We start from the raw sequence: 27,591 nt of genomic DNA on the forward strand, positions 1-27,591 counted from the left end.
GGAAGCTGAAGAGGAACAGAAAGCCAGACCTGAGTGGTTAACTAACACCATGGTCTCTGACATAGCAGTCTTACTGGGGCTAGAGTTTTGCCACTTGCTGTGCCTCTTCAGCTGAGTGGAAAAAGCTCATATGACTTGTATCGCCTTCAGGTCTGGAAGGCATGGCCTGCTTGGTGATGTTACTTGATTAAATATGCAGTTAGTCAGTATTACCCAAAATGATGCAGTGACACCTCTTTCCAGATGCCACTTTTGTTCTTCAAGTATAATGCTTTGTACAAGCATGCTCTGCTTTGATAAAGCAGCTACTGCCTTATCCTGGAATAAATATAACAGGTCTTAGAACAGCACAAACTTGTCCTGGAGTTGTACAGAGATGCTACCTGAGTGCTCTAAGTGCAGCCCCCCAGTATGGGGGTAGTAGGGGGCACAGACAGAACCCTTTAACTCTCCGAGATCATCACAGCTACATGGAGAGTAGCAGCTTGTCACAGCAACCCCATTTGTCAGTGACAGACAACAGTCAGAGCTGGAACAACGTAGTTTTGCATGTTACAGCTTCCCTTTCAGATCCCAGAAATAGGAACAAGCTTTAGACATAGATGAAATCACCTCAATACCAGCTGTCTCTTGCAGTGGAGCCAGGGTGCACTTAAACTGGCTCATTCCTTGCATTGTTGCAGCCTCTTTGATGGAAGGTTGTTCCCCTTTCATACACCATGAGAAAAGGCAGTTAAAGCAGGACATGGCTGAAGACAGTGTCTATTGCACCAATACGCGTTGACTGACTGGTACACTAGAGGCAGCACTACTCTGCATTGCCAGTACTTTAAAAGGAATGTATACCAAATGTTTAAACGATTCAGGTAGGAGGATGAGGCTTTAAGAGTTGTTAGATTTCCCTTCTTTTCAAAGTTGTCTAGCTAAGAGAAATAGTATATTTGTACATGTTTCTAGTAGTTATGAAAAGGTGAGAACAGACTCCACCCCAGTGGAATACTTCAATCTATTTCTTAGATTTGTCTTTGCTTTCATTTTTTAAAGCTCATGGTTGCAGTTTTTCATACAAAAATTGAAGCTTCAAGAGAAGCAGGGTATTTAAAACAACCTACAGCAAAAAGCTGGTGGTATTTTTGAGAGTTTACCTTCTGAAGTTGATGTAAGCAGTAACTTTTCCATTCAGAGCTGCTTAAGCTGTACATGTCTATCAGTTGTTCAGCTAAAAACTTCATTATGTTGGTACAGGAACTCACAGAAATAAAGTTTCATTTTGATTAACTGAGTACCTGATAGTTGCTTACGTCATTTAACAAGCTCCTCTAGCTGAGAAACAAAAAGGTTTAATTCAGCATCACCACCTCTCTGGAATGAAAGAGATTTATAAAGAAAATTTAAAGAAAGAAATTTATACAATCAATGAATGTATAAAGCCCTCAGAACTGAGGGGAAGGGGATGGCTAGAGTAAGGTGCTGTGGAACAACTGCTGATTTTACATGTATGAAAATGAAACCCGTAGTTCAGCACTTGGCCTGGTGCTTTGTAGTATCAATGTCAGTTCTAGTATTAGGGTTCACCTTGAATTCCAAGTTTCTAGATTACCACGGTGCAGGCTATAAGGCATAGGTTACCTAAATTCCACATATACAAGGGATAAATGTCCACTACTCTGTGAAGGTCAGTGGAACAGGGAGGCAGGGCCTATTGTTACCCTCTTCTGAGCAGTGGTGCCTGGCTCTCCCAAGAGAAACATAGTATATCCCTTGTAAAGCTATTTTGTTCCTCATTCCTGCTTACACATGAATTTTTACTTAACTGCATGTGCCTCAGCTAGAAAAATCCAACTTGCTGTTACAGCCTCTGCTGCTGCTATCTGAGGAAACTGGCTTACTCCTTAAGCAGGATGATGGGTCACCTTGGTGCCCTGCCAACTATATGAAAGTTCATCCTAGGACAGTGATACCCAACTGCCTGAGCTAAGCCAAAATGAACTTGGGCATCAGCCACTTGTAGCTGCAATAAAAGGGCATCCTTTTTTAGCCCTTGCCCCATTCACAGGGACACTGAGGCAAATACACAGCAATAGCAGAAGTTGAGCCTACACAGAGTGTACTTCATAATACATAACTACCTTCAAGTAAGCACAGGGAAGGTATATGACCTCTCTGCTTATTTCATTAACTGGAAAGCTATGTCACTTCCACTTTCTGGTTCCCAGCAACAAAAAGATTAATGAAGCAGCAGAACCAAGAAGCTAACACCTCAACACATTTCACACAAATGAAGGCACAGTCTCCACAGAAGAGCTGCACTGCCGAGAACAGGTGGAAGTAGAATAAGCATCGTGGAAGTTTGTGTATTACAGGAGCCAGAGCATTTGCACTATTTGCTCAAATGAGCAGGTGCACAGATCAAACCCCTTATATGCAGGTATTGAGGCAGCTACACTGATCCCAGGCAGCTGGAATGCTCAGGAGAGTCAGACTTAAGCCTTAGGGCAAGTGGCCAGTGCATCCCTTTGTGGGGAGGTACAGCAGTAGAAAAGCAGCTGTGCAGCCTCCAACCTCTCCAGGCAGCTCCCAGGCCAGAAGTTGCTCAAAGCCCTACATCACTCAATACTGATGATGATCAGTTCAATACCAAGGCTTCTGCTCAAGAAGCAACAATCCAACAGAGGAAGATTAATATTTCTCCCTCAAAATTCTCATATTCTACTGATCTGTGGAAAACCCCAATGCTGACAGAGTCATGTCAGGCTTTTCCAGTCTCATGTAGATTTCTGGTCTTCATCCATCATCATGTTAATGCTCATGCTTAAAGACAGGTAATTGTCTTAGATTACTCAAAATTTACTTAGATTATTCAAACAGGAATTAGCTGTAAGCAGAGATAGCTAAGTGCCAAGAATCCAACAGCCCATGATGTGACAGTCAACTGACATTAAGTAACCCTTCAGAGTATTTTTGCCCTGCACAACAGAACTTCATGTGACTTTATTTGAGATGTTATATCTACACAGAAATACATTAAGTACATCCAAATGACACCGCTTCACTTTATACTGAAACAGCAAGACATTCTCCAGCAAAGAGATTAATTTCACATGTTTCCCTTCTTTCAGATTTCCCTTATGGATCAATAAAGTTCACTTCCACACCAAATGTCTCACTATAGATTTTCCATGTTTTAGACTTGTGAGGGTTATCCAGCTCATTCCTGGGAAGGTAGAGTCTGAAAGACAAAATTCAGTAGCATATCTTACAGCCTAAGACATGCTTTTCCTTTTAGCCAGCTGAAAGACTTTCTGGCTCAGCCCTAGAATATTAAATACAGCCCCAGACCTCGAATTTAAACAGACATCAGCCATGCCTGCACAGTGTTTTGCATTTTATGCAGTCTCAGAAACAAAGTCAACCTGACAGGTTTGTGAGTTGGCTTCTCACCACCTTCCCAGAGCCCCACAGCACAAGACAGAGAAATTAACATTGCATTCAGTTTAAAGCCTCCTAATATGATGCAAGTGCCAGAATTTAACAACCAACCTTCCTAAACGCAAGGATTTGATTCAGTACTCAGCTTCATCAGACAGATTCTCCAATTTTAATGTTTACCAAATTCATGTCTAGTTATCCCTTAAAAGCACTTGCACATCAGCCATGTCTGAATTAGAGATACAGAGAAGTACAAAAGCACTGCTTTAACAGCTGTTTCACTTCTGATCACACCTAGTCAACTTCAGGTCTACCAGAAGGTCTGGGCAGAAAGGGAGAAAAGGTACCCTAGTGGGGCATCCTCCATAGTTCTGGAGGAAACAAAGCACTTTAGCAAAACCCTCAAGATGGCAATGTTGCAGGGCCATCAGAGAGCTGGCATACATTTCTCCTGGCACTGACTTGGTCTAATTGGTCTGCATCGAGACTACAAGGTGCATTGCTGGCTGAGGATATTAACTATTATAAACAGAATCATGGCTACCTGTCCTTAGGCTCTAACAGGATCAGTTAAGTAAAAACTGGTTTCTTTGTATTCCAGTCATGGAGAACACAGTAATTATATCTTGTATGCCAAGTTCACTGCTCCTCTACCTAAATCTGTCAAGTAAGGCAGACCAAAGATAAGGCTCTCTTGTCTCGACACTTCTACATCCCTCCCAAAGCAAGGTGGACAAACCCACCCTTCACCGGCTGGAGCTTCTCCAAGGGTTCCAGTCTCAGCAAGCAAAATCACAGTAATTTCTAACCTTATAGAATGCATGAGAAGCCATAAGAGGGACTTTCTTTGTGATCCCAAGCATAAGTACTTCCAACTGTGGTCTTAATGTCTGCCTGCTAAGCTACTGAGTTCCTGCTTCTCAGGCAGCCATACTACAAAGGATGGCAGATTTGAATAGCTAGCATTACATTTTTTAATTCACATTCACTAACAACGGTTAGAGAGCACCAAGGAAATCATCCAGTGGTTTAAGTTAAGATAAAAAGCTCCCATATGTTTAAAATATTTGTCATGGCACAAGCAACTGTCTGCTCACAAGTTACAGTTGAGGGCCAAAGACCAGAACCCACATGAAAGTTAGCTGACTGATCAGGCCTGCCTTATCTCAGCTTTCAGTACTATGTTTATGATCTTTCAGCTCCATGCAGACACCAGAAGTTAGGATCTGAAGGCATTCACTATGATCACTTACCTGTTATTTTCAATAAAGGAAGTGTTGAACCAGAAAAAGAATGGGCAGTCATCATAGCCTTTTGGGAGAGCCTAAGCACAAACATATTTTTTAAGGAATGTGTTATACAATAGAAATTTTGTTTGTAGAGCAACAATACCCACTTTTCTTCACTAATTTGGTTTACAAAACTACAGCACCAGAATCAGTACACTTGAAGAGTCCCATGTCATACACAGATCACTATTTTCTCTGCAATTATTTCAGTACCAAGTGACTCAATACAATGAGGTGAGACCCCCATGGTTAGAAGCAGTAGGTACCCAGCTAAGATGCCTTAGTTGTACTGCTGTTTGAACAGCCAGGTGCTTCCCCTGCTTGCCTAGGCTGATGTTACACCACTCACTGCACAGTGAGACACATCAGGAGTCACTGGGAGGAACAGATTCTGCCCCATGCTGCCCAGCCAGGCAGGATCCACTGCAGTTTGCACTGCAGCTTCTCCCCATACCCAACTGAAGGTCTTCACACTGGTATACTTACAGAATTGCATTCAAATCTGATTTTCACATCACCACTTAAAACAGGGCAGTCTTCCAAGCCAATCACAACAGAGTCACTTTCAGAATCAAAGAAGAGCTAGATAACAGTATAAAGAATTTTTTTTATGAAAGTTTCTGCAGAAAGACAAGGGACCAATTAATGACAAGACCTAACTCCTCATTCATGGTACACAAATAGAACAGCAGTGCTAGAATAGCAAACAACAGTTTAAACTGCTTGGGACAGAGTGAACTATTTGCATTTAAATGACTCCCAGGGAAATTTTTCACTATTTTACCACTGCATTTCCTAGGATTTGGCAAAGTTTAGTTTTTTTATCCTCTTGGAATTCACATTATACATTTATTTAGACTACATAAAAATTGAATATTGGACATAAAACTAAGACACTTTTAACCTCCTGTGACTCAACTCGTGTGTCTTCATAGTACTCACCCTACAGTTTTTTTGATTGGCACATACACATTGTAGTACAACTTGTTTCCTTGTTATTATCTGCACCTTCATATCAGTTCCATTGCCTTTCCCAACTCCTAAGAACAAAATGCTTCATTATACCAGAGGCATAGACATTAGCTAGAAACATCAGTAGTCACAAAAACCAAGTGCAATCCCATTCAAAAGTGCTTTCCTTCCAGAATTCCTTGTTCAAGACCCTAGAAAACTCAAATGCTAAAGGTAAGCCAAGATTCAGTGGCTGAAAATTGCATTTTGAAGTTCTCTTCAATAGGGGAACAGGTTAATGTAAACTCTAGTTTCCATCTACAGAACAATAACAGCAGTTTGAACTCCTCTGGAACAAGGATGAACTTCCAGCTTTTGATCAAGACTGCCAGTACACACATGTACTGTAGCAGACATGTATCTAAAGCTCAGAAACATTAGTGGATCTGGTCCCATATGGGGAGTTAGTCTCACTTGAAAAGTAATTCCCCTTCCAAAAAAGAGCAGGTTGTATGTGAACCATCATGTGAAAGTGACATAACACAGTGCAACTGACTACAAAATACTCCTCATTGTGTTCTGGGTCATTTAAATTATCAAATCCCAGTAAGCCTACATTCCTATCACTGGCTTAGCAAGAGAGACAGTTATCAGCTGCCTGTAATAGGAAACTATTACCAGTACAGGAATGCCCAAATACAAGAGTTCTTACCATGCATAGTGTGGATTTTGAGGTTTTTTATTTTGAGTTGTCTCTCTGGTGGGAGTTTCAAGCTATACTTGTTTTTCAGGATCTCATAATACCCAACATACCTACTCTGTAATGAAAAAAACCCAGAAACATTATGCAGTTACTTTACCCAACACAGATTAATTCTAGGCAGAAGTAGGATTTAAATACATCTTTTACTCCAAGCTTTTAGCTCTTCAAAGTCTAAAACTAAGAAAAAAGACAATTGTTCTCCTTCCCTTTCCCAGGTGAAACAATCTTCTAGACAAATTCAACACCCAGGTTTCTAATCAACATTTAAATTTAATGTTTTAAAAGGAATTCTGTACTTTTTAGTTCAGCAAGAAGTGAGCTTTTATACTGTAGCCTTAAGAGGCTGAATGTTTAAACATACAAGATACTTTCATTTTACTGAAGGACAGCTATACTTCTATTTTATACCAGCAATTAAAAGTACCCATCATCAGATTCACTTCCCAACTCTGCATCATGCAGAACAGTAAGTAAAGATGTGCAAAACTGTGGTCTGAGGCAAAATCTTGTGTAGTATTTCCCAGTGAACGCAGTCTGCAGAAGATGCCTTTCTCCACCCAAGCCAAATCAGCACCATAGCCCCATCCTAGGCTAGGCTGCAGGCTTCTGTGCATCCTTGTTAAACAGTCCAATTGCCTTACAGTGTCATGCTCCTGTCAGCATTCTGTGGAATTTGCATCTGTGCAGCTCCTCTAGACCTGACCAGACACATCTGTACAGGTCACCCTGCTTGAACAGTAGCTTTCCTGATCTCAAAAATTCTGTTGTTATCCTAGATACTATAGTTCAGATTTGATGCTATTATGCAAGGAAAGATGCAGGGCAACCCTGTCAGCTGTTCATCTTCCAGCTCTCACAGAAAGAGTACAGAAAGTTCAGAAGTTAAGCAAATAATAGGAACCTACATCTCTGAAACAAGGCAGGGGAGGTGGGGTAGCATAAGAACTCACAAGGTTAATATTGGTTTGACTACTGCTCCTGAACCTGCTTGAACTTACCTGTGAGGGAGTTTCAACTCCTTGAAACTTAGTACTTGTGCTTCTATCAGTTCTTCTCTCCCCAAAGTAGTCCAAACTTTCCTACACAGGATGATAATTTCAAGGGTTAAGCTATCCATCCCACCACCAACCCCCTTCTTGAGAAGCGGATAGTAAGCAAGAATTACACTACTCAAGTCCAGGAAAGGAATTCAAATAGAAATATGCAATAGTTGTTTTGGTACCTTCTAAAAAAGACTTTTAACTACAAGAAGAAAGTTTTAATTAGGAAGTTGGAATTAAATCTGTCATTCAAGAAAGAGTGAAGGAGAGCAATATGACTTTTAAGCTATTACTTTAGAACCATCTATATTTCTCAAGTGAACACCAGTTCATATCTTCACAAAGCAAACTCAGGAAAACAGTGATTAAATGGACATACAGTCTGCACAGACTACCTTGAGTGTCCTGGGCCTTCTGCATCCCCAGTTTCCAGCTGATATATCAGACCTGAGATACTAAAGCAGCATCAGCACCTGTCCTGGTTGGGACTTGATCTTTCTCCCTTTCCCTAGAAGGGCTTCCTTTTGTAATGCTGGCTGTCAAGACAAGACAATTCTTGATGCCTCACACAACTTGGAGGGAGACTGGGCAAAAATTGCTTGAAACCACTTAAAACTACTGATACTATCTTTAGGAGACTTTGCTCAGAAGTCACCTCCAGCTTAAGTTGTTGCTCAAGACCCTAGACACACTATTCCTCCAAAAAGAATCCTTCAAGCCGGTAACTCATTAAACTCTATTTTCTCACTTCTTTCAGATCACAAATAATTTCCATCAGAATTTGCACTGTAGCAAGACTTGCATGAACTTTGGTTTTAAAACCAGACTTTTCAGAGAATCTTTTTTCTAGTATAGAATTTTTGCAGAATATTAGTGCATTTCACCAATTCAGTAAATCCTAAAAAGATTTTGAATACTAAAAAAAAAAAAATAAACTGCAGTTTTTACCTTTGCGCTCTCAAACTGGTCACTGTCTATGAGCCAGGTACAGACCATTGTTCCAGTCCTGCCTGTATTAGACATGCAATACAAGTTGAATTACGGTAATTCAAAGGCTTTTGGGATTATTTTTGTGAAGGCTAAGTAATCTCCTGTTATCTCATGTATTTCAAGAGTTTTAAGTGACAGTCAAGTATTTCTGAGAAGAATGAGTTAAACACAAGATACTACAGCTTGTCAACTTGTTCCTTGTCCCCACATTCTCATTACTAGAAATACTTCGGCAGCTGGTCAGTATCAGCATACTCCATTCAGCAAGAAATAGAGTCATGCACTCTACTAAATGAGGCTATAAACTGAAACTTCCCAATGTATAAGTGTAAAGAGCTGTTTCTTTGCCCTGTTTTCCCCACGACCTTACTACGAAGCCATCAAGTCTGTTAGCATGAAGATGCCTATACAGTTTCAGTTTTTAATTTAAAATCTCAGAGGTCAAGTCACCCTCCCTACACTTGTTCTTCAAGCTGGTTTTGACCTGCAGGTAGTTTCAACATTCAGTTTTGCAAAATCCTTTAATACAGAGCTCCACCTGGGGGCAACTATTTAATGTTAAGTAACCACCTACTTTAAGCCAACTATTTGCAGTAGTAACAGCAGGTGGCCAAAGATGTGTCAGGTATTTACAGGGAAATTTGTCTTACTTGCAGTTATTTATGCATTTCAACAGCTCCCACACCACTGTTGGTTCAGATAGCACCTGTAGTTTAGCTCATATGTTTGATAGTTCTCACTCTTCTTGTTTCCACAAGACTTCATTGTACTCTGTGTCACCTGATATCATGAGTATCCTCTCAGTCAGTTTGAAGGGGACACCAAGTTGGGTAGTAGTGGTGATCAGCTGGAGGGCAGGACAGCTCTGCAGAGGGATCTGGACAGGCTGGATTGAAAGGCCAAGGCTAAGTGTATGAGGTTCAATAAAGTAAAAGGCTGAGACTTGCATGTGGGTCACAACAACCCCACAGAATGCTACAGGCTCAGGGAAAAATTGGCAGAAAAGCAGTCCATTGGAATAAGACTTGACGGTGCTGGTGGACAGCAGCTGAATGTGAGTCAGTGTGCCCAGGTGGTCAGGAAGGCCAATGGCATCCTGGCCTGTATCAGCAATATTCTGGCCAGCAAAACCAAAGCAGCGATTGTCACTCCCTGCTTGTCACTGGAGAGGCTGCACCTTCAATTAAGTTTTGGGCCCCTTACTACAAGAAAGACATTGAGATGCTAGAGTGTGTCCAGAGAAGGGAACAGAGATGGGGAAGGGTCTGGAGCACAAGTCTCCAAGAAGCAGATGAGAGATCTGAGATTGTTTAGCCTAAAGAAAAGGAGGCTCAGAGGAGACCTTTTTGCTGTAAAGGTTGGTCTCGTTCATCAAGTAACAAGCAATAAGAAGAGAGAAAACAGCCTCAGGTTGCCCCAGGGAAGATTTAGATTGGATATTAAGAAAAACTTCTCCAACAGCACTGGAAGAGGTTGCCCTGGAAAGTGGCTGAATCACCATTCCTGGAAGTATTCCTGGAGATGTGCAGATGTGGCACTGAGAGACATAGTTTAGTGGTGGATCTCCAGTGTACTGGATTAAAGGTTGGAGTTGATATTAAAGGTCTTTTTCCAACCTAAACAATGGATAGGTTGCACTATGTTACAATGCATAATACTCAAAATGGGTGACTGGCTACCAGAAGACAAAGCAGCAGTCTAACACTTTAAATAGTAGCAGTTTCAGTAGCCACCCTATCCCCAGCCTTTCCTGGGGGACTGCTGTCCCACATGCAAGAACACCAGAAAGTTATGGGAGAACATTTTAAGAGACATAATGACAGCTTAGACTAAGATCCAATTTAGACCACCTAAAAATGGGGGTTTTTAATACTAAACACAGAGTACTATGCTCCTGCTAGTCATCACAGGGTCTGCAGTGTTTGTCAAGTGACATTGTAAACACATCTCATAGTATGGTTTAAGGTCACACTTTATTCAAAGAAGCTACAACAAAGAAGTGTGATTTGTAGAATGCACAGATTACACATGAGAAATCTTACCTTTGCCTCCTTTACAGTGAATTGCTACAATGTTCTTCTCATCTTGACTCATCCATTCACGGACACTGGCAGTGAATTTCAGCATGTCCCTAAATACAATGGAAGTTAGTGGAACAAGTCAAATGCCTACATAGAACTATTGTAATGTATGTATTTCTTGACAAGACTCACTGTAGTGCTGGGACATTGTGGTCATCAATGAAGATCCTTTCCACCCTGTAGTGAAAGTACTTGGGGTCATAGCCTTTCTCACCTATAGGAAAAGATCTGTAGTTATGCCAGGAAGGGAGAAGGATTGTTGCAAAGTGGTTTGTAACACATAATGGCTGGTCTGAGCATGTACCAGTGTCTAAACTACAGCAGTGTTAATAGACAGATTAAAATGAAAAAAACGAAGGTAATTTGGCTAAAACTAGGCATGCTTATCTTCTGGTTTCATACTTTTCCCTTATACACTAAAATTTATCTCAAATATAGTCAGCAGCTAAACATACTTACTGCAGAGATTGTAGACTTTATAGTGGTCTGGATGTTTGGTGTCCAAAAATCTTGCAACTTCCTAAGCAATAATGAGTTCAGAGTAGTTAGTGCTCTACTTGTTATTTCCACTGCCATCTCAACTCTCCACATGGGATCAACAACTGCATTCATGAACAGCCCTTGGAAAGCAGGCCTTTCTAACTAGACAGCTCAGGTTCTCATCTGGAATAAAAGTACTATTGCAGCTATCTTCCTGGCCCTACATATATATATTTCCACAATATCAGGAAGCAGAGCTCTGACATTATGTATACAGACATTTAAAGCCACTTTATTTAGGTGAATAGATCTTATCACCATTACTAGCCTGTGACAGAACTGCCTTCATTCTTCAAAACATTCCCAAAGGACAGGAGCATCAAAGCACTGGTGTGTCCCCACTGTGAGTTACAAACCACTTGGTTTAGCTGAGACACTACAACATAAGCAGTGCAGCACAGTGGAGATCATCAGTCAGTCATTCCAACCAGCAAAGCCAGCAGAACAAGGACTGACATGATCTAGGCCACACGTAAATTAGTGGGAACCTATAAAAGAAACAGGTCTCAGAAACAGTGAATTTGGTAGGCAAGATTTTTACCTTTATGGGGTTCCTGTAGAAAGACTGCTTCCCAGAAGATGGAAATGACATTGCAATAATTCGATCTGTTGAGAAGAAAGCAATCACAAATAACAGCAGAAAACCCCCCTGCACATAAGAACTACATGACTAGAAACATCCTTATGAAATGTCTTATTTTTTACCCTAATTATAAGAACAATCTGCCCATTTCTGGTCAGCACTCCCCTACATTTAGCATAGCTAGAGCAAGATAGATAATGCTTCCCCAAAGCATCAGCCACCATCAAGTGTCAGTCTCCACAGAATCTGAAGCAAATATAAGTAAATAGTTTCCCAACAGTGGTTCCCTAGGCCTCAGATAAATTTCCATCATTACATACAGCATGTACAGCTCTCCCAGAAGGCTAGTTCTAGAGAACACTATCAGTCAGGAATCCATATTTCACAATCCCACAGAAAAGGAGTAGGCCTGGTTTGACTTCATACTTAAATTTCATGCAACTAAAACATTGTCTGTATTTCATGACAAGCTCTTATTAACTGAAAAACAAGTCTTCACAGGACACAACATGCTGCAAAGTGACATTTGTTTCCACAAACCAGTAATATAAGTGAGATCCAGATCAAAGCCATCTTTCATATAACGTCTTTTGTTTTCAGAGACCTGGCCCGAAAAAAAAAAAAAGTAAGAGTTAATCTTCCACAAGAATGCCAACAATCACCAAGTGCTCCCTGTTACTAAGAAAAGTCAACCATCTAGACTCTCCAGTTAAGCTTGAGTATCAGAGCCTCATTTTATTACAGCATTATCCAAAAGCAAATTCCTTGTATTAACTTCTAGGAAGCAGCTCTGTATAGAATTCTTACCCTTAAATATCAAAATTTATGCTAGTGAAAAGAACACTGCAGATTCTATGAATACTGTAGCATGAATCTGTCATTGTTATTTGAGTGTTTGGAGACTGAGGGAAAAAAGAATAAAGTTAAGGGTACTATAACCAAGACTGATTATTCCTAAACAATAGGACATACTTGAAGTACCACTTGAATGCTCTGATGAAAATAAGAGGCATTGACAGTGGAGAGGGCTCCAAAAGATAGATTGCTTTGTACCCAAAATAAAGCATCAGACACATTAAAACTCCTACCTTCCCCCATGTGAGGGAAAACAGACTATGTACCACACAAGGTAGAAATTATCAGTTGAGACATATAGGGTGTTGCAATCACTTTGATATGCTGACTTTCCAGGTCAAGTTGCTGTTTAATTGAGCAACTTGAAAATGACAAGGCTTTTCTGAAGGTGGAGACAAAGCTCCAGAACCCTGTCAGGGACATTGAACAGATGTGCTACTTGGGCAACACTATCAATTACAGACCACCAGGTCAGTCTTGTTATTTACCACTGATGCTGCCTGAAGAAAGAGTTGGAAACAGTAGTAGCTCAGACACCTTAAGAGGCCAACTTACCATTCTCCTGGTCACCATTTCCAGTTGCTTCTTTTGTGAAGCGAGACGAAATATTCTTATCAAGATGACAATTCTCAGAATTCGGAGGAAAATAACCATTCTAGCCGACAGGTTCACCATGAAAGAAAATGGACACAAATAAACTTACAGGCAAAGAGTAAAGCTGTTTAAAAGCTGTTTCAGGGAAAACTTAAAGCTCTGTTTCATATGTTGAACTAGGACATCTTAGGCTGATTTTGGAACAAATACAATATCATGGGTTTATTGTTAAAGGTTTTTTGCGAGTATGTGTTCTCAACAGCTAACAGACCTAGGAAATCCCCCTACTTGCTCAAGCAGACTTCCACAGGCACCTCTGGCTAGAAAGCAACAAATTCCATTAACATTACCTATGTTATTATCACCAAGTTTTTGTTCCTTGAAGCTTATTCTCAGCTATACATTTAAGTGTACATAGCCACACTAAAGTGCATGCAGACACCTGAAAAATAACTAAAAAGAAGCTAGACAGCCTAAGTATGTCATGACATGATTAAGAAATCTGAGAACAGATCAGTATATATCCTGTGTTTAATCATTCAGCAACCTGAGCACCTGGTTCAGTTTGAGGAACTTTGAACTATTGTTGAACTTTGAAGCAGGAAAGAAGCTTAGGTGAGTGGTTCTATCAAAACAACTGAACAGGAGCAGCTGCTTTCCCACACTCCTAGGGACAAGGGCAAACTAATATTCAATTCACTCCTTAAGGAGGTAAGTGAGCATACATTTTAAGCAGCGCATACATGTAGGTTTTGATATATTTGTGTAAAAATGCTGGTGAATACCAACAGTAAGGGAGACAAAACTCCAGCTGAACATAGTCTGCTCCCTACTGACATGGAGCTTGAAGTCAGCAAAGTAAGGTTGTCCTGGATACCTGGAGGAAAGTTACAGTTTTTTCCTGAGCATCTTCCAAACTCACTATCACCCTCCTGCTTTCAAAACAGAATTTCCTTGGAGGTAGCAGCAAATGAGATGAACCAAAACTGGGCTGAAAACTCCATAACCCCTCTCCCCACAACTCTGAGAAGCAACTCCTCAAGATAAAAGCTGTTTGTATTCTGTCCTTAATGAAGTCAGCCTGTTAAGCATTAGCCCCCAGACTGACATCCAGCTCTCATTCCTGAAGTCCTTTTATAGGTCAGACTTCAAGGAAACAGTTAACTCATACCTACACACACCCAGCTAAACCAGATTAGAAAAAGAAACCACACTCCTCCATCAGGGTCAGTTACCTCTGGTCTGTCACTGACATTTCAGTTGTCATGTATAAGCTCTCATCCACATATAAGCTTCTCAAATTCTAATTATTCTGAGATGTATCAGATTTAGATACATGTCAGAATAATCAGAATTTAAGATTGCTGTTTGCTTCTTGAGGAAGGACTCAGAAAAGAAAATTGGTAAACCCCAAAAAGGTTACTGGGAATTAATTGGATTTTGTGGACACTACTGCTGTGTTAGATGGGAAGACCACCATCTCAAGATATGGGATTTGGTCAAATCTGAGGTATCTGTCAGGTAGCAATATTTTGGTCAGAATACAATCTTACAGCCTTCAACAAGAGGAGCCTTACATAGGGACTCAAAAAATTGAATGGGTAAGATGGTAGGCCCCAGCTGAGTGTCTTGAGAGCAGCAGTGTGAAGCTCTCTTTGTGTGAGCCAAAAACCTATTCTAAATTCCCATCAACTTCAAAAAGTCAGCATACAAAGAACTTGCACCCACACATCTACAGCCAGGTGGATCAGTGTAGGCTCAGGCCTACTACTAGGATAGCCTAGTAGAGATAAGAGTGCAGATTACCCTGTCACACTGCTCTTTTCCCCTCCCTTTATCTGGGTGCTCCTATGAGATGAAAGCTGCTTCAGAAAAATGTGGCCATAGAAATGGGAAGTAATAATTAAAAACTCCAGTGAATGTTTTAAGACAACCTAGGAGGAAGGTAGGTTGCAAAAGCTATTCCTTTGACAGTTTTACTTCTTGACACCCAAGTTTAGCAAGCACTTCAAGAGAAAACTTACAGATATTTGTCCAACTCTGGATTCTTCAATAACTAAGCTTTGTTTTATTCTGGAATAATGTTGCCCTCTTATGCCTATTAGTCAGCTGAATTTGGGGCAGGGGGTGACTTTCAATTTTTTTAATTTAATTTTTTTTTTTAAAGAGATCAACTTTTCCCTCGGTCATGCAAGAAAGTTTCTCTAAGTCAAACCTAGTGCAGACAAACTCATCTTAAAGGTTGTAGTTCTGTCTCCATCAGGAATGGATTCATCCCAGGTTATTAGCTGATCAAGATACAGAAATCAGAACGAAATAGAACTTGAAGCAGCTTAGGCACATAAACAGCATGTTTCCTCTCCCCAGACCATGGCTGAAAAATCAAGGCCTTTGGGAAAGCAAAGTGAAAGAAACAAGACAGTCTGGCAACTCTTTATATTGCAGGATCCTTTAGACAGTGATCGTCCCTTTGTTGTCTGTTCCACGTGCTATGATAATAGCTTCTTTCTGACCTTCTTCAGACCCTCCTCTCTATTAGGGCTACTGCACACCTTTCCCCAAAAGTGCTTGAGTCAGAGCATTTGATGGCCTCACTTTTAGTTAGCCCGACTAGTATGTTCACACCCCCTCTGCCTTTGATGCAGGGACAACCTACACCATAACCACAGACCAAAGCTGTGTGTCTATCCTTCACTGATCTGTACCATGACACACCATCACAGTCCCATTTGTCATCTCATGTGCACACATCTGGCTCAGAGGTTATTGATTTGCTTATTAATTAGAGTTTGCAGGCAAGTTAGATTGTTTTTGTTTTGTCAATTTTATGTGGTTGACTATTGAGGTAGAAGGAATGAGACCATTAATGGCTTTAAAAATTAAGCAACGCAAGATTTCGAACGTCAATACTATTAGAAAAAGAACAACAAAAAATGACAAGATTGTCTTAACTATGGAAGTTTACTATTTTGTGAGTTTTTAGTTTTTGGACAGTTTAAAAACATATCACAGCCAATAAAACAGCGTTAAAGAAAAAAGTAATAAAACAATAGACCACACTACAAACCAAAATAAAAAAAAAAACAAAACAGACCATTTTCAGTGCAATATAAAACCATAATTATACACTACAACAAGAGGTGCCCAAGAAAATCCTTAGATTGTCAAGGAGAGAGCTCACACTCACCAGCTGCCATACCACTCTTACCTTGGTATCTCCCCTGCTGCACCAAGGTCTAAGAAGAAGTACGTCAAATTAATTAACAGGGTGCCCACCACTATACACGCATCCAAAATATTCAGTTTGGACCGGAAGTAGTTCCTGAAGCTGAAACCAAGGAGAATTTTAGACAGATGCTAATATAGGTAGCAAAGACTGAAATACATGATCAAGAAGAGAGCCCTCTATACACACCTACTGCTGGAGACAAGCTCTCCTGCAGCTATTCTTAACACTAAGGACTAAAGTCTGACTAAGGAAGCAGTCTTATCCCTGATTCACATACAAGTTATGGCAGAGCTGATGTAGCTTCCAAGTGCTCACTTATACTGAAAAAACTTACAGGTTGTTCTATAGAAGGGTAAACATCAACACACACAGCTAAGAAAAGACTCTGGCTATTATCTATGACCAGAAAATTAGCTTACAGGACACCATATTCATAGTTCAAGCTTGAAGATTTGCTTCCTTTCTAGCTTGAGAACTTCCCACATGGATTTAATTTTTTGCACGTGTCTTACCCTTCAACAAACACTCTCAGGAGAACATCGATAAGAAAGAAGAGTGCTATTGCCAGGGAAACACCTTCAGGAATCTCTGTACTCTTCTTTCTCTCACTGATAGCCAAATCCAGAATCACAACTATAATGTCCACAATGATAAGTACAACTCCAAATACTCTGCAAAGAGAAAAATACAAGTAAGTTTGAGAGACAGGAATGAACAATTAACTCACCAGCACAAACCCTGATTCCTAAGCAGTTCCAGCAAGAGTGTGTTCTCTTACACAGACTGAAGCCTGCTTAATTAGAAGCTGAAGGTTTCCAATAGTATTTTTAAGTGAAATGCACAGAGACCATCATCTATGTGGAACCACACATTTGCCTCAGACACAGCTGTAGTTATTAATTTATGATTTCACAGCTACGTAGAAGCTGAATGCTTTAAGGCATACAAGTATTATTGCTGCTTTCACCTTACTCAGCTTCCCTCCCTCTCATGACTGAATACAGTCCCTTAAAAATAACTGTCTTTAATGGCTTGCCTTGTTCCAGCACCTAGACTATACACAACTGACCAGCTGTTTGTTCAAAGGCTGCCAGCCAAGAATAAGCCATTAAAGAAGTTTTATCCAAGACAATGACACTTACAGTTCTGACTTTCAGTTCTTCTTGGAGAATGTAGTCATATCTGTTTAAGTCTTATTTTTCAATTCTAGTACTTTTCTCAAGTTATCTTTCCTGGGGGTGACAAGGGATTCAGTACCTTCAGACAAAGCAAGCTGGAGTTACTGACTTTTAAGGAACTCTCCAAGTTCTTACACCAGAAATGAGGACTATTTTTACCCTTCCCACATCATTACAAGCCCGAGTTTTTACCTGAATCCAAATGACATCACAAATGGGGCGATTTTTCTCCTAGTTGCACTGCAAGAAAAGAGAACCGACATCAAGACAAGTGACATTTTGCTACAGATATCAGCCACAAGGGCATTGTTATATTCTTTTGTTCACATTCCTTCAGTTTTAGTGTTCTGCATAGTAGTGATTTCACCAAGAGATGAGATTATCCAGTTTCATTCATGTATGCGGGTTAAGAGAGGCACTTGAAAACAGTGTTTTGATCACTTTTTAGAAAATGTATTAATCAGCTTCCAGAGCCTAGAAATACAGCCATATGTACTTATCCATAACATTATTCTATGTCACAATTCCAGTGACGTTTGAACTCTGGCTTAGTAAGCTATAAGAATTGGATTTATATAACAGCTATCGGTCAAGAGGAAGACAAACATCTCTTAATATATTTCGTTCCATGTATTAACTTACTGTATCACACCATTTTTCTTCCCAGGCCTGAAAAGAGCTGCACTTGTTAACAGCTCCTGTGCCTTCGGAATAGAGGAATATAAATCCCACTTCTACTTCAAAAAGGAAACAACAGTTCAGCTTGCAGATTGAAAATACAATTTTTTTTTAAGAAAAAGTGTTTCTGAAGCCATGTTTTTCTAGTTGTGAGAATTATCCTCAATCTTGGCATGGTCACAGCTCTTGTTTCCAATTACAGTAGATTTTCTTGCCTCTTTGGTATGCTTTAAGCCCTTTGGTTTAGAACAAAGTTTTTATATAACTCTTTCTGCCTGGAAGCCTCTTTAGATTACACCAAGAGCTAAGGTAGAAGTTCTCGGTGTAGAACCTGCAAACCTCAAGTCCTGACAGTTTGAAAAACAGACTGAGAGTCTGTTAAGTAATCACAAGATTATTTAACTACTGTAAGCATCAAGTATTTTCTTCAACATTTAGAAGAAAACACCTTTTTTCAAGCATACTACTGACAGCAGGACTTACCATTAGTCCTAACATATTGGAAAGAAGCACTGATAGATTTATTTCGCACTGTTACAAGAGTTTTTTTGTCAGCTCAGTAATGCACATTGCACCCCAGTGATCCTGTCCAAAATACTTGTTTCCTCTAGGACAACTTAAGCATCGCATTTCACTTGGTGCACTTCAATAACTCATCTTAAGACAAGGATAGATACCTTTGAAGTGCTGAGGCAGCATCTTGCTTGGGTTACTGAATTAACCCACACTTTTCATTATTAGGTTCTTACTCTAAACTAAGGTACAAGGTCTAACCAGCAAACATTCGCATTCCCAAGATGGAAGGATATACGTGAGTTGTAGTACTCACTTTTCCTATAGAAGTCAAGGATGCAATGCCATGTCTTGTCCTGAAGGCAGCCTAACATATAGAAGGTTTTCCTGGCATTTATGAATGCCAAATATCAAAGGAAACATTGCAATAGTGACACTAATGGTTTGCTGGTCTATGTCTGTCCAGTCAATCCTACAACTATAGTGGGGACACCAAGACTTCAGCTTCCACAGTCTATGGACAAGTGCCTCTAACTAGGTACACTACAGACCAAAATATATATACACACCACCTCCAATTTGGCTGGCCAACATATTAAATCAGTTGAAGGAAACACAGCACATATGATCACATAATTAACTTAGAGCTTTTGTGAAATACTTTTGTAAATTCTGACTTCTGAAATCTAGAAAAACACATTGTCACATAGAATAGCTGAAATAAAAGGCTTAGGCTTACTGTTCTTGAGCTACAGGACTTGCCACTGACTTAACTAAGTTTGCTGTAAGAGTAAAATGATGTAAACATTGTCAGGAAATAACTGCTTCAAGAATAGAGTTAACAATCCAGCAAGTTCAGACAATTTAGTCTTGATGAGTGCCACAATGCTTGTTGTTATGCTCAGATACTCATTCACCTCATTTTCTCACTGGTACTTGCTCTTCTGTGCTCTCACAAATTCATTCATTTGGGAAAATTTAATCAATGTGGTTTGGACTACCCATTCTCCATAATATGATGGACTTGTGTTCTTGGGTTGGGCTTTTATCTCTAGAGGGATAAAAAGGCTTCCTCAGCTTGTCTTCACTATGTACTAAAAGAAATGTCAGTATCAAGCACTTATCTCTACTTCAACAAGCCACCTGCCTTCTTATTTTGGCTCATCAGATTTCACTTGTGGGGGAAAGCAAAGAAATTTAGTATATCATTAGCTTACTTGGAACAGCTGTCTGGTCCATTACCTTCATCACAACCATTATCAATCTTGACTGTGGCCTCTTCAGCTGTTGGAGAGCTGGCAAAGAAATAATACAAGTGACACACTGATAGAGATGTCAACTCTGTATATTGCTATGCTTTGTTGCTCAAAAAAAATAAAAAAAATAACTGTCAAGTGAGTAGCAGCCTGAGCCAGAGCACAGGCCCAGTACTAGGGGAAGAAAGACGTCCCCCATGTTGGCACAGCCGAACCCCTCAGCTTGTGCTGATCTATTTCCTATTAGCAGCCCATTTCTCAAAGGGCTTTTTACCCCAAAAAGAGACAGATGTGTTCAGCAGTAGTACAAAAGGCTTTGAAGCAGGGCATCCATGAGTCTGCTAAGGACTCAACAGTCCAGGCTCTTGAAGTGCCAGAAATAAGCATATGCTAAATGGCTTCAGAGAGTCCAAGTGACACTAATGCTGTTACAGTGACCTTCTTGTACACAGAATTAATGTTTTCACCAGGAAAAGCCATTGCATAGAAATGTTTTTGTGCAGAGCAGGATACCAGACCGGAAACTGGATGACCAGAGCAGCAGCTGAGCTAGTGCTAGAACAGCAGTTTTTTTTGGGTAGCAGCTGCTTGCCTTAACTTCCTTAAAAGGGTCTCGTGAGATGAAGTTTTTGGGTTTTTTTTTTTTTTTTTTGAAGGCCACATGACAACTAATTTCAAAGAAAAAGTGTAGCATCAAAATCCAGAAGTCCTCATTTCAGTTGTCTCCACAGAAATACTGGGATGCATAATAGCACAGCCACACTGTTTGCTGAGACTCTGCCTCCAGTTTCATTGCTCCATGGGCAGGAACAGCTACATACAGATATTCAGTATTGATGTTCCCATGCTGTTCTGAGGATTCAAATATTCCTTATCCTCTGCAACAGGCCCATACACCAGTACTGCTTCTGCAGTTTGGGCTAACCACCTCTTAAGCAAGGAGTTTAATGATACTTCTCCTACAGTTTCAGCAACCAGTACTGATACTTCAGCACCTGCACTCAGTATCAGGCTCTGTAGAAGAATTATTCTGATGCAGCAATCTTAACATTCGAGCCTTATTTCCCAGCTCCAGTGCTCTCCATGAAACCAATGTCCTCATTTTGTTCCCAGGGCTGAAACAAAGCTCTAGTGATGGATAAGCATTCAGGTTTGCTTCCTGGCTATTCTTACAAAATATTCACTTGGGTGTTTACACTTACTGAACAGCAGAAATGCTTCACTTATTAAAACCTGCTACTGCAGTTTTGCTACAGGTCACTTGCTTATACTTGCAGGCACATAAAGTGTACCAAATGCCACCTTCTTATCCTCTACTGTCATTAAAATATGCCAAAAGAAGAATGAGAAACAGAAGTGTATTCAGTTAGGAAGACAATCTTTAATACAAATAGAAAACAGAAGTCAAGTCCAAGCACATTGTTTCCACAGTGCTCCCACACAAAAATTCAGTTCTAGATAATGCCTTCCTCAGAGGGAGTTTGTTTTGCTGACCTTTCTACATCTGCTTGCTGTCCAAGGCAGAAAAAGCTCTCAGTCACAAGCTACTACAATTAGGCTTTGACTAGGGGGGTGGAAGAAAATAAAAAAAAAAATAGGACATATTAGAAGAAATTGTTCCCTTCACGCACACACTCCATACAGAGCAGAAGATTTTCTGACTGCTCATAGCTAAAAGCAACTTCAGACTTGAGGATTTTAAAGCAAGCAGAGAAAGAGCGTCTTGCTCTACAAGAGTCCTTGACACTCTCTTGTAAGTCTTTTGACAGTCTGGATGCTAAAAGAGAGCACACTTTAATGCCATGGGCTTATTATACCAGGGATGGAGACCTTGTACTCATTAATCACTTACTAATGACTTACAAGAAATTAATAAAAACAGCATATTTCTGACAAAGATACCTCTCCTCTCAGACAGCAGCACGGGTGGGAGAGGGGAGATAAAAGGACTGTATGCTATATAAACTTCAGACGCTCCACCCTTATTCCCTTTGTTATATTTGAAGCATTAAGAACTTAAAGACAGGACCACACAGCACTCGATCCCAAACCTCCTCACTGACATAGTTCATTTCACTCACCCAGATGATTCTCTCGGATGGGTCGCTTGCTCATACCTCACAGCTGTCATATTGCCTGCTGTTTCCCTGCTGGCCTGAAGAGAAGCACACCGAGTTAAAGTGAGACAGTACAAGAAACAGCGAACAGCAGCACATCATAGTAGCCTCACCCTCACGGTCCCAGCAGCCAGGCTTCTGCTTCATTTTCAACCACTGCCCCCCGCTATGGTTGACATAGCTCAAGCTTTTAACTATAACATGGGTGAGAGTCGAGGCACTCAGCACTCTGTCGACGTGATTTTGACCACACCAAACGTGCCACAGCGATAACAGCATCTCTACCTCACGACGAAGGGTTTCACCCTGCTTCAAGGTCTGAAACACAGCAGAGCCCCAGCCGGCACCTCCGGGAGAGCTGCGGGCGCGGACCGAACCGCAGGGAGCGGGTCCGGGAGCTGCCTCCCGGCGCTCATCAGCTTCCCGGACGGGAGGCCCGCACTTGCTCCCGCTGCATCCCGCTGGCTCAGACCCCCCCGGAGCCCTCCCCACACCTCACCTCGGCGCGGCCGCCGGGCTCAAAGTCGAGCCTGGACACCGCCCCCGGCGCCCCGCAGACTCAGCGGAAAGTTGGGTTAAACTTCCTGAGAGCTGGATCCCGGCCCCTCCTTCCCGCCTCCGGCCCGCACCGCCAGCCCCTCTCACCCGCCGAGCCGAGGCCGAGGCGCGGAGCACGAAAGCGCCTCAGCGCCCCCGGGCCGCGGATAAATGTCCCGGCGGCGCCGCACGGCTGCACCTGGACCGGCCGGGCCGGGCCTGCCCTGCCGTGGGAACGGCCCCGCACAGACCGCGGGGTTACCTCTCCCCCCGGGCATGTTCGGGGGCGACGCCAGGGTGGGTCGGAGCGTGGATCTGCTGCAGGCTGGGAAGGCTCTGGAGAGGGATCTGGACAGGTTGGAACCATGGGCCGACACCCAGCAGCATGAGGTTCAACAAGGCCAAATTCCAGGTCCTGCACTTGGGTCACAACCCCCCCAGGCAGAGCTACAAGCTGGGGGCAGAGTGTCTGGAAAGATGCCCGGCAGAAAATAACCCGGGGGCGCTGGTCCACAGCAGCTGTACACGAGCCAGCGTGTGTCCAGGTGGCCAAGAAGGCCAATGGCATCCTGGCCTGTATGAGAAACAGTATGGCCAGCAGGGCCAGGGCAGTGAGTTCAGCGCTAGTGAGACCACACCTGCCGTAATGCATCCAGTTCTGTGCCCCTTAGCTGAGGAAGGATACGGAGATGCTGGAGTGTGTCCAGAGAAGACAACAGAGGTGGTGATGGGTCTGGAGCACAAGTCCTACAAGGTGCAGTTGAGTGCACCTGGGATCATTTAGCCTGAAGAGGGGCTCAGGGGAGACCTTATCACTCTCTGCAGCTGCCCAAAAGGAGGGTGGAGCCAGATGGGGGGGGGGGGGGGGGGGGTCAGTCTCTTCTCCCAAATAAATAGTGACAGGACAAGAAGACACAGTCTAAAGCTGGGAAGTTTAGGTTGGACATTAGGAACAATTTAATTGCAGAAGGAGTCATTAGACATTGGAACAGACTGCCCAGGGAGCTGATGGATTCACCAACCCTGGAGGTATCCAAGGAAAGACTAGACATGGCACTTTAGTGTCCTTGTTTAATTGACATGGGGAAGCTCAGACATAGCTTGGGCTTGATGACTGCAGAAGTCTTTTCCAACCTAATTGATTCTGTAGTTCTGTGTGGGGCCACCAGACCCCAGCCAGCCCCACCATCTGCTTCTGAGTCCCAGCCTCTCAGTTTCTGTAAACTTTTCTGCTGCTGTGGTTTGATGCCTCTCAATGCCTTTCTCGTGGCATGACAGCTTTGAGAGGCTGCACTCGAGGCAGGGGCAGTGCAGGCCAGACAGCGGCTGCAGGCCAGCCAGTCCCCCACAGCCTTTGGCAGCTCTTGCCTTCATCCAGGGCAGAGCATCTCGGTGAGCACCTGGATTTTCACACGGCATTGAGCACTTAGGTTTTCGCAGAATCGGAGACTCCAGAATGTGATGTGTTACCCTGTGCTCTGCAGAGGCTTCAGCTTACCTCGTTACCAACAACCAAGTGACCTGGGCAGTCCCCGGCCATCCCAATGTACAACAGTGCTGCTGTAGCTGCTGAGGCCAGGGTTGCGCTGAAGAGGCTTTCTGCAGGACGGCCGACACCAGAGGGAGCCCAAAGCGAGCTTTTAGCGGCTGCTCCCAGGACTGCTGGGGCTTGGAGGGGGAGATGCGGTAACTGATGGCAGAAGCCTGTCCAGATGCTCCCTGCCCAGAAGAAATAAAATCCTTAAGGTGGATGCTGAGAATAGGGGACATTTCTGAGCACTGGAATAAAGAGAAAGTTTTCCCTTCAAATACGTGTATGTATAAATACATAAATATCTAGTAGAGACAGTGGTAGCAAGTAACAGAAACATAGAATCATAGAATATGTGGAGTTAGAAGGATCCACAAGGATCGTCAAAGTCCAACTCCTGTCCCACTCCTGACGTTTCAAGAATCCTGAGAGTGTTTTCCACACATTTCTTGAACTCTGTCAGGCTTGGTGCTGTGACCACTTCCCTGGGGAGCTGTTCCAGTGCACAACCACCCTTTGGGTGAAGAACTATTTTCCCAATATCCAGCCTAGACCTTCTCAGATGCCTTCAGATCACTCCCTCAGATCCTGTCACTGGGCATCACAGAGAAGATGCCCAGTGACAGGGATCAGTGCTTGCCCCTTCCCTTCCCCTCATGAGGAGCCTCTAGGCAGCATTGTGGTCTCCCCTCAGTCTCCTCCAGGCTGAACAGACCACGGGCCCTCAGCCTTTCTTCATGGAGCTTCCCCTCAAGGCTCTGCACCATCCTCATTGCCTTCCTTTGGACATTCTCTAACAGCTCAGTGTCTTGTTTCTATTGTGGCACCCAGAAGTGCCCCCAGCACTGGAGGTGAGGCTGCCCCAGCTCAAAGCAGAGCAGGACAATCCCATCCCTTGCCCAACTGGTGATGCTGTGCCTGGTGCACCCCAGGACAGGTTTGGCCCTCCTGGCTGCCAGGGGACAATGATTCATGTCCAACTTGTCATCCAGCAGGACCCAACCCCTGTGTAGACTCTGACAACTTGTCTTTGTTAAACTTCATGAGGTTGGTGCAAAGCATGTTTAGTATATTCAGATAATTCTGTATTTGAGAAGCAGCTCAACAAGGATGGAAACCAAGTCTGATGATGAGAAAAAAAATTCAATTAATTTTATTTTAGTTATTAAAAAAATACCTGTGCAATGTAGGGAAAAAACAAAGTAAACTTGTAATTGAGAGGACAGCATTTAGTTAGAAAGAAAAACTATTAAGTCAAGGCAGGAAAGATGTAACAAAGTTTCAAAAAATGTAACTAGTAGGTGCACAGTAGTTTGTAGAAAGAGCTATTATACAAGCGTTTATCTTTGAGAGAAAAGTCTTCTGTTTCCAGGGAATTGATCACATATTATTGGTTAGCAAGCTTATTAATAATTATACTATTGGCTATCCAGACTCGTGCTATTCTAACCCAATGGTTAAGCTATTATAAAAGGTATGTAAACTTTTAATAAACTGGTTATGCCACGACTGGGGACTGTGTTTCTTTCGTGCACTTGCAATGCAGGTTACTTAGAGCAGGCTTGATCCCATGAATTGGGTGGAGATCCTGTGAATTACTCTCAGTAGGAGTTTACACCTGTGGAGCATCTTCAAGGTGGAAGTGGGGGGAGGCCCACATCAGAGAATAGTGTAGACAAAAATCCAGTTCCCCCTGTCCTGGGCTCTGGAAGCACCAATGTGTGGGAGCAGTCTAGGTATTGAAGTGGAATTCTCACAGAACAACCTGTAAAAACCAGCCAAAGGAGGAGCTGGAGGTTGGCGGCTTCCAGTTTGGCATCCAGGCTGAGTTCCAGGACCTGGAACTAAGGTGCTAAAGGTTGCAGGTGCACTTTAAAAGGAAGAACAGCTCTTCCCTATTTTCATTGCCAGTGATACTGATTGTTGTTGACTACTTCTTTCAATGTTGCTAATCTTACAGCATTGGTGATGCTGTAGAATATTTGCCAGCTCTCATGCATCATCATGAGTTTCCTGGTGGTTAATCTATTTTCTTAAGACCCTAACTTCTGGACTCGAATGACTAAAATAAAATACTGCCATTTTACTAATAAAATTAAATTCCTATCTCTCAGCTGGTAGAGAAAAGCATGGTAACAAGATCCAAAGTTCATAAAGCCAAAAGTAAAAAAAGGAAGCACTGAAAGTGTTCTGCTTTTTAAATTCAAGACTTGTAAATACTTTTCATTATATTTTGGTGGTTCAGTCATAATACTGATATTTAATAACCCGTGAGAAACCAGTTCTGATCCTCTGGCAATATTTCATCAGTATAAAATAGCTGAATTGTCAAAAAAATGTAAAAAAGATTTAAATATTTAATAAATAATCCAGTTACATACTGGCTAAAGAGGGGGATTAAGTATGCATTTCTCAGAGGGGTGATGACATACTTTGCATTCCAAAAATAACAGAGAAGGTGGTAAACAGAACTCTTGACAGATTTTAAAATTGGTAGGTATTGCTCTTCTGTATCTGATTCTTTTAAGACAGACAAGAAAAATAATTACATTTTTATTAAGTCTTAAGATAGCAGAAATATGAAGATAAGTGGGTAAAAAATGAATTCTCTGCCAATATAAAAAACAGGTAGATCAGATGACCTGATGGTGATAGTTTGTCAGCTTGGCTCTGCTCCCTGAGAAATGAGAGCAGATTAGACAGAAAACACTATTTAATATTTAATAAAATATTAAAGAAGCTTAATAGTAGAAGCAATATTAATAATAATATTAATAATAATTGTAAATCAACATGTGAATAAGGAATATAATTGTGTCAAATATATTTCTAAAACAAGATCGCAAGTTTTACTGCTAAAATAAAAGTATTTTGTTGCTTCTGTAAGCAACTTATTGGCTAGAAACTGATTTAAAAGGTTCAGTAAATACATTTCACAGTGATATAAGTGCAGCACACTAGTCTTAAAATAACTAAAAGAGAAACCATCCTTAAGCAATTAATTTCCTGTGATTCTGCAGAGTTTGGGTGTTGTCTTACACTGTTTAATGTTGTGTTATTTTATTTTAAACCATGGCCTGGATAAAACCCTGAGTGACAAAGTTTACAGCTCACACAGAGGTTATAACCATGGTCAGATAGAGTAAGAGCAACCACCTGGCACTGAGTAAATTGTGACTGACATCCACTGTCAATCTCAGAGCACAGGACCTCAGGATGACGTTTGGTACCCTTGGTACCTGAAGGACTGTGCAACATATGTTAAAAACCTTCTAGGTCTGTGGATATAGGTGATGCAAATGAGACTAGTAGTACTGTAGACTTAATCAGCATATGCAGCCTGATGATGAGGATGCCTTGGCAAGAGCAAGCAGAGCTCTGACTGCAAGAAGATTTAATCAAGTCTGGGTGATGGGAAATAAGATTTTACTAAATCA

The 27,591-nt window shown here is 41.7% G+C and overlaps 1 protein-coding gene across 1 annotated transcript; it reads right to left on the reverse strand.

Moving 5' to 3' along the window:
• Nucleotides 1-3,126: 3,126 nt before the first annotated feature.
• Nucleotides 3,127-22,681, reverse strand: LOC134057734 (phosphatidylinositol 3,4,5-trisphosphate 3-phosphatase TPTE2-like). The gene is made up of 19 exons (XM_062514731.1): nucleotides 22,586-22,681; nucleotides 22,051-22,124; nucleotides 19,931-20,008; nucleotides 17,715-17,762; nucleotides 16,857-17,015; nucleotides 16,324-16,443; nucleotides 13,077-13,176; nucleotides 12,207-12,270; nucleotides 11,625-11,689; nucleotides 11,003-11,063; nucleotides 10,676-10,757; nucleotides 10,505-10,593; nucleotides 8,421-8,482; nucleotides 7,431-7,511; nucleotides 6,382-6,487; nucleotides 5,661-5,758; nucleotides 5,205-5,300; nucleotides 4,683-4,753; nucleotides 3,127-3,229 (listed from the first exon to the last, which is right to left on the reverse strand). The coding sequence occupies exons 2-19, from the start codon at nucleotides 22,098-22,100 to the stop codon at nucleotides 3,127-3,129; spliced, it is 1,533 nt and encodes a 510-aa protein (XP_062370715.1). The 5' UTR covers nucleotides 22,101-22,124; nucleotides 22,586-22,681.
• Between the last annotated feature and the right edge of the window lie 4,910 nt (nucleotides 22,682-27,591).

The sequence above is a fragment of the Cinclus cinclus genome, chromosome 2, assembly GCF_963662255.1.
Source record: "Cinclus cinclus chromosome 2, bCinCin1.1, whole genome shotgun sequence".
Taxonomy (NCBI): Eukaryota; Metazoa; Chordata; class Aves; order Passeriformes; family Cinclidae; genus Cinclus; species Cinclus cinclus.

Excerpts from the sequence above, each read along its gene's own strand:
- LOC134057734 (XM_062514731.1), bottom strand. The coding sequence starts at position 22,100 with ATGACAGCTGTGAGGTATGAGCAAGCGACCCATCCGAGAGAATCATCT. Across the intron at positions 16,444-16,856 it reads CTGAGAGTGTTTGTTGAAGG|CTTCAGGAACTACTTCCGGT; the intron begins GTAAGACACGTG and ends CCTTGGTTTCAG. Across the intron at positions 4,754-5,204 it reads TCAGATTTGAATGCAATTCT|GCTCTCCCAAAAGGCTATGA; the intron begins GTAAGTATACCA and ends GTTTGTGCTTAG.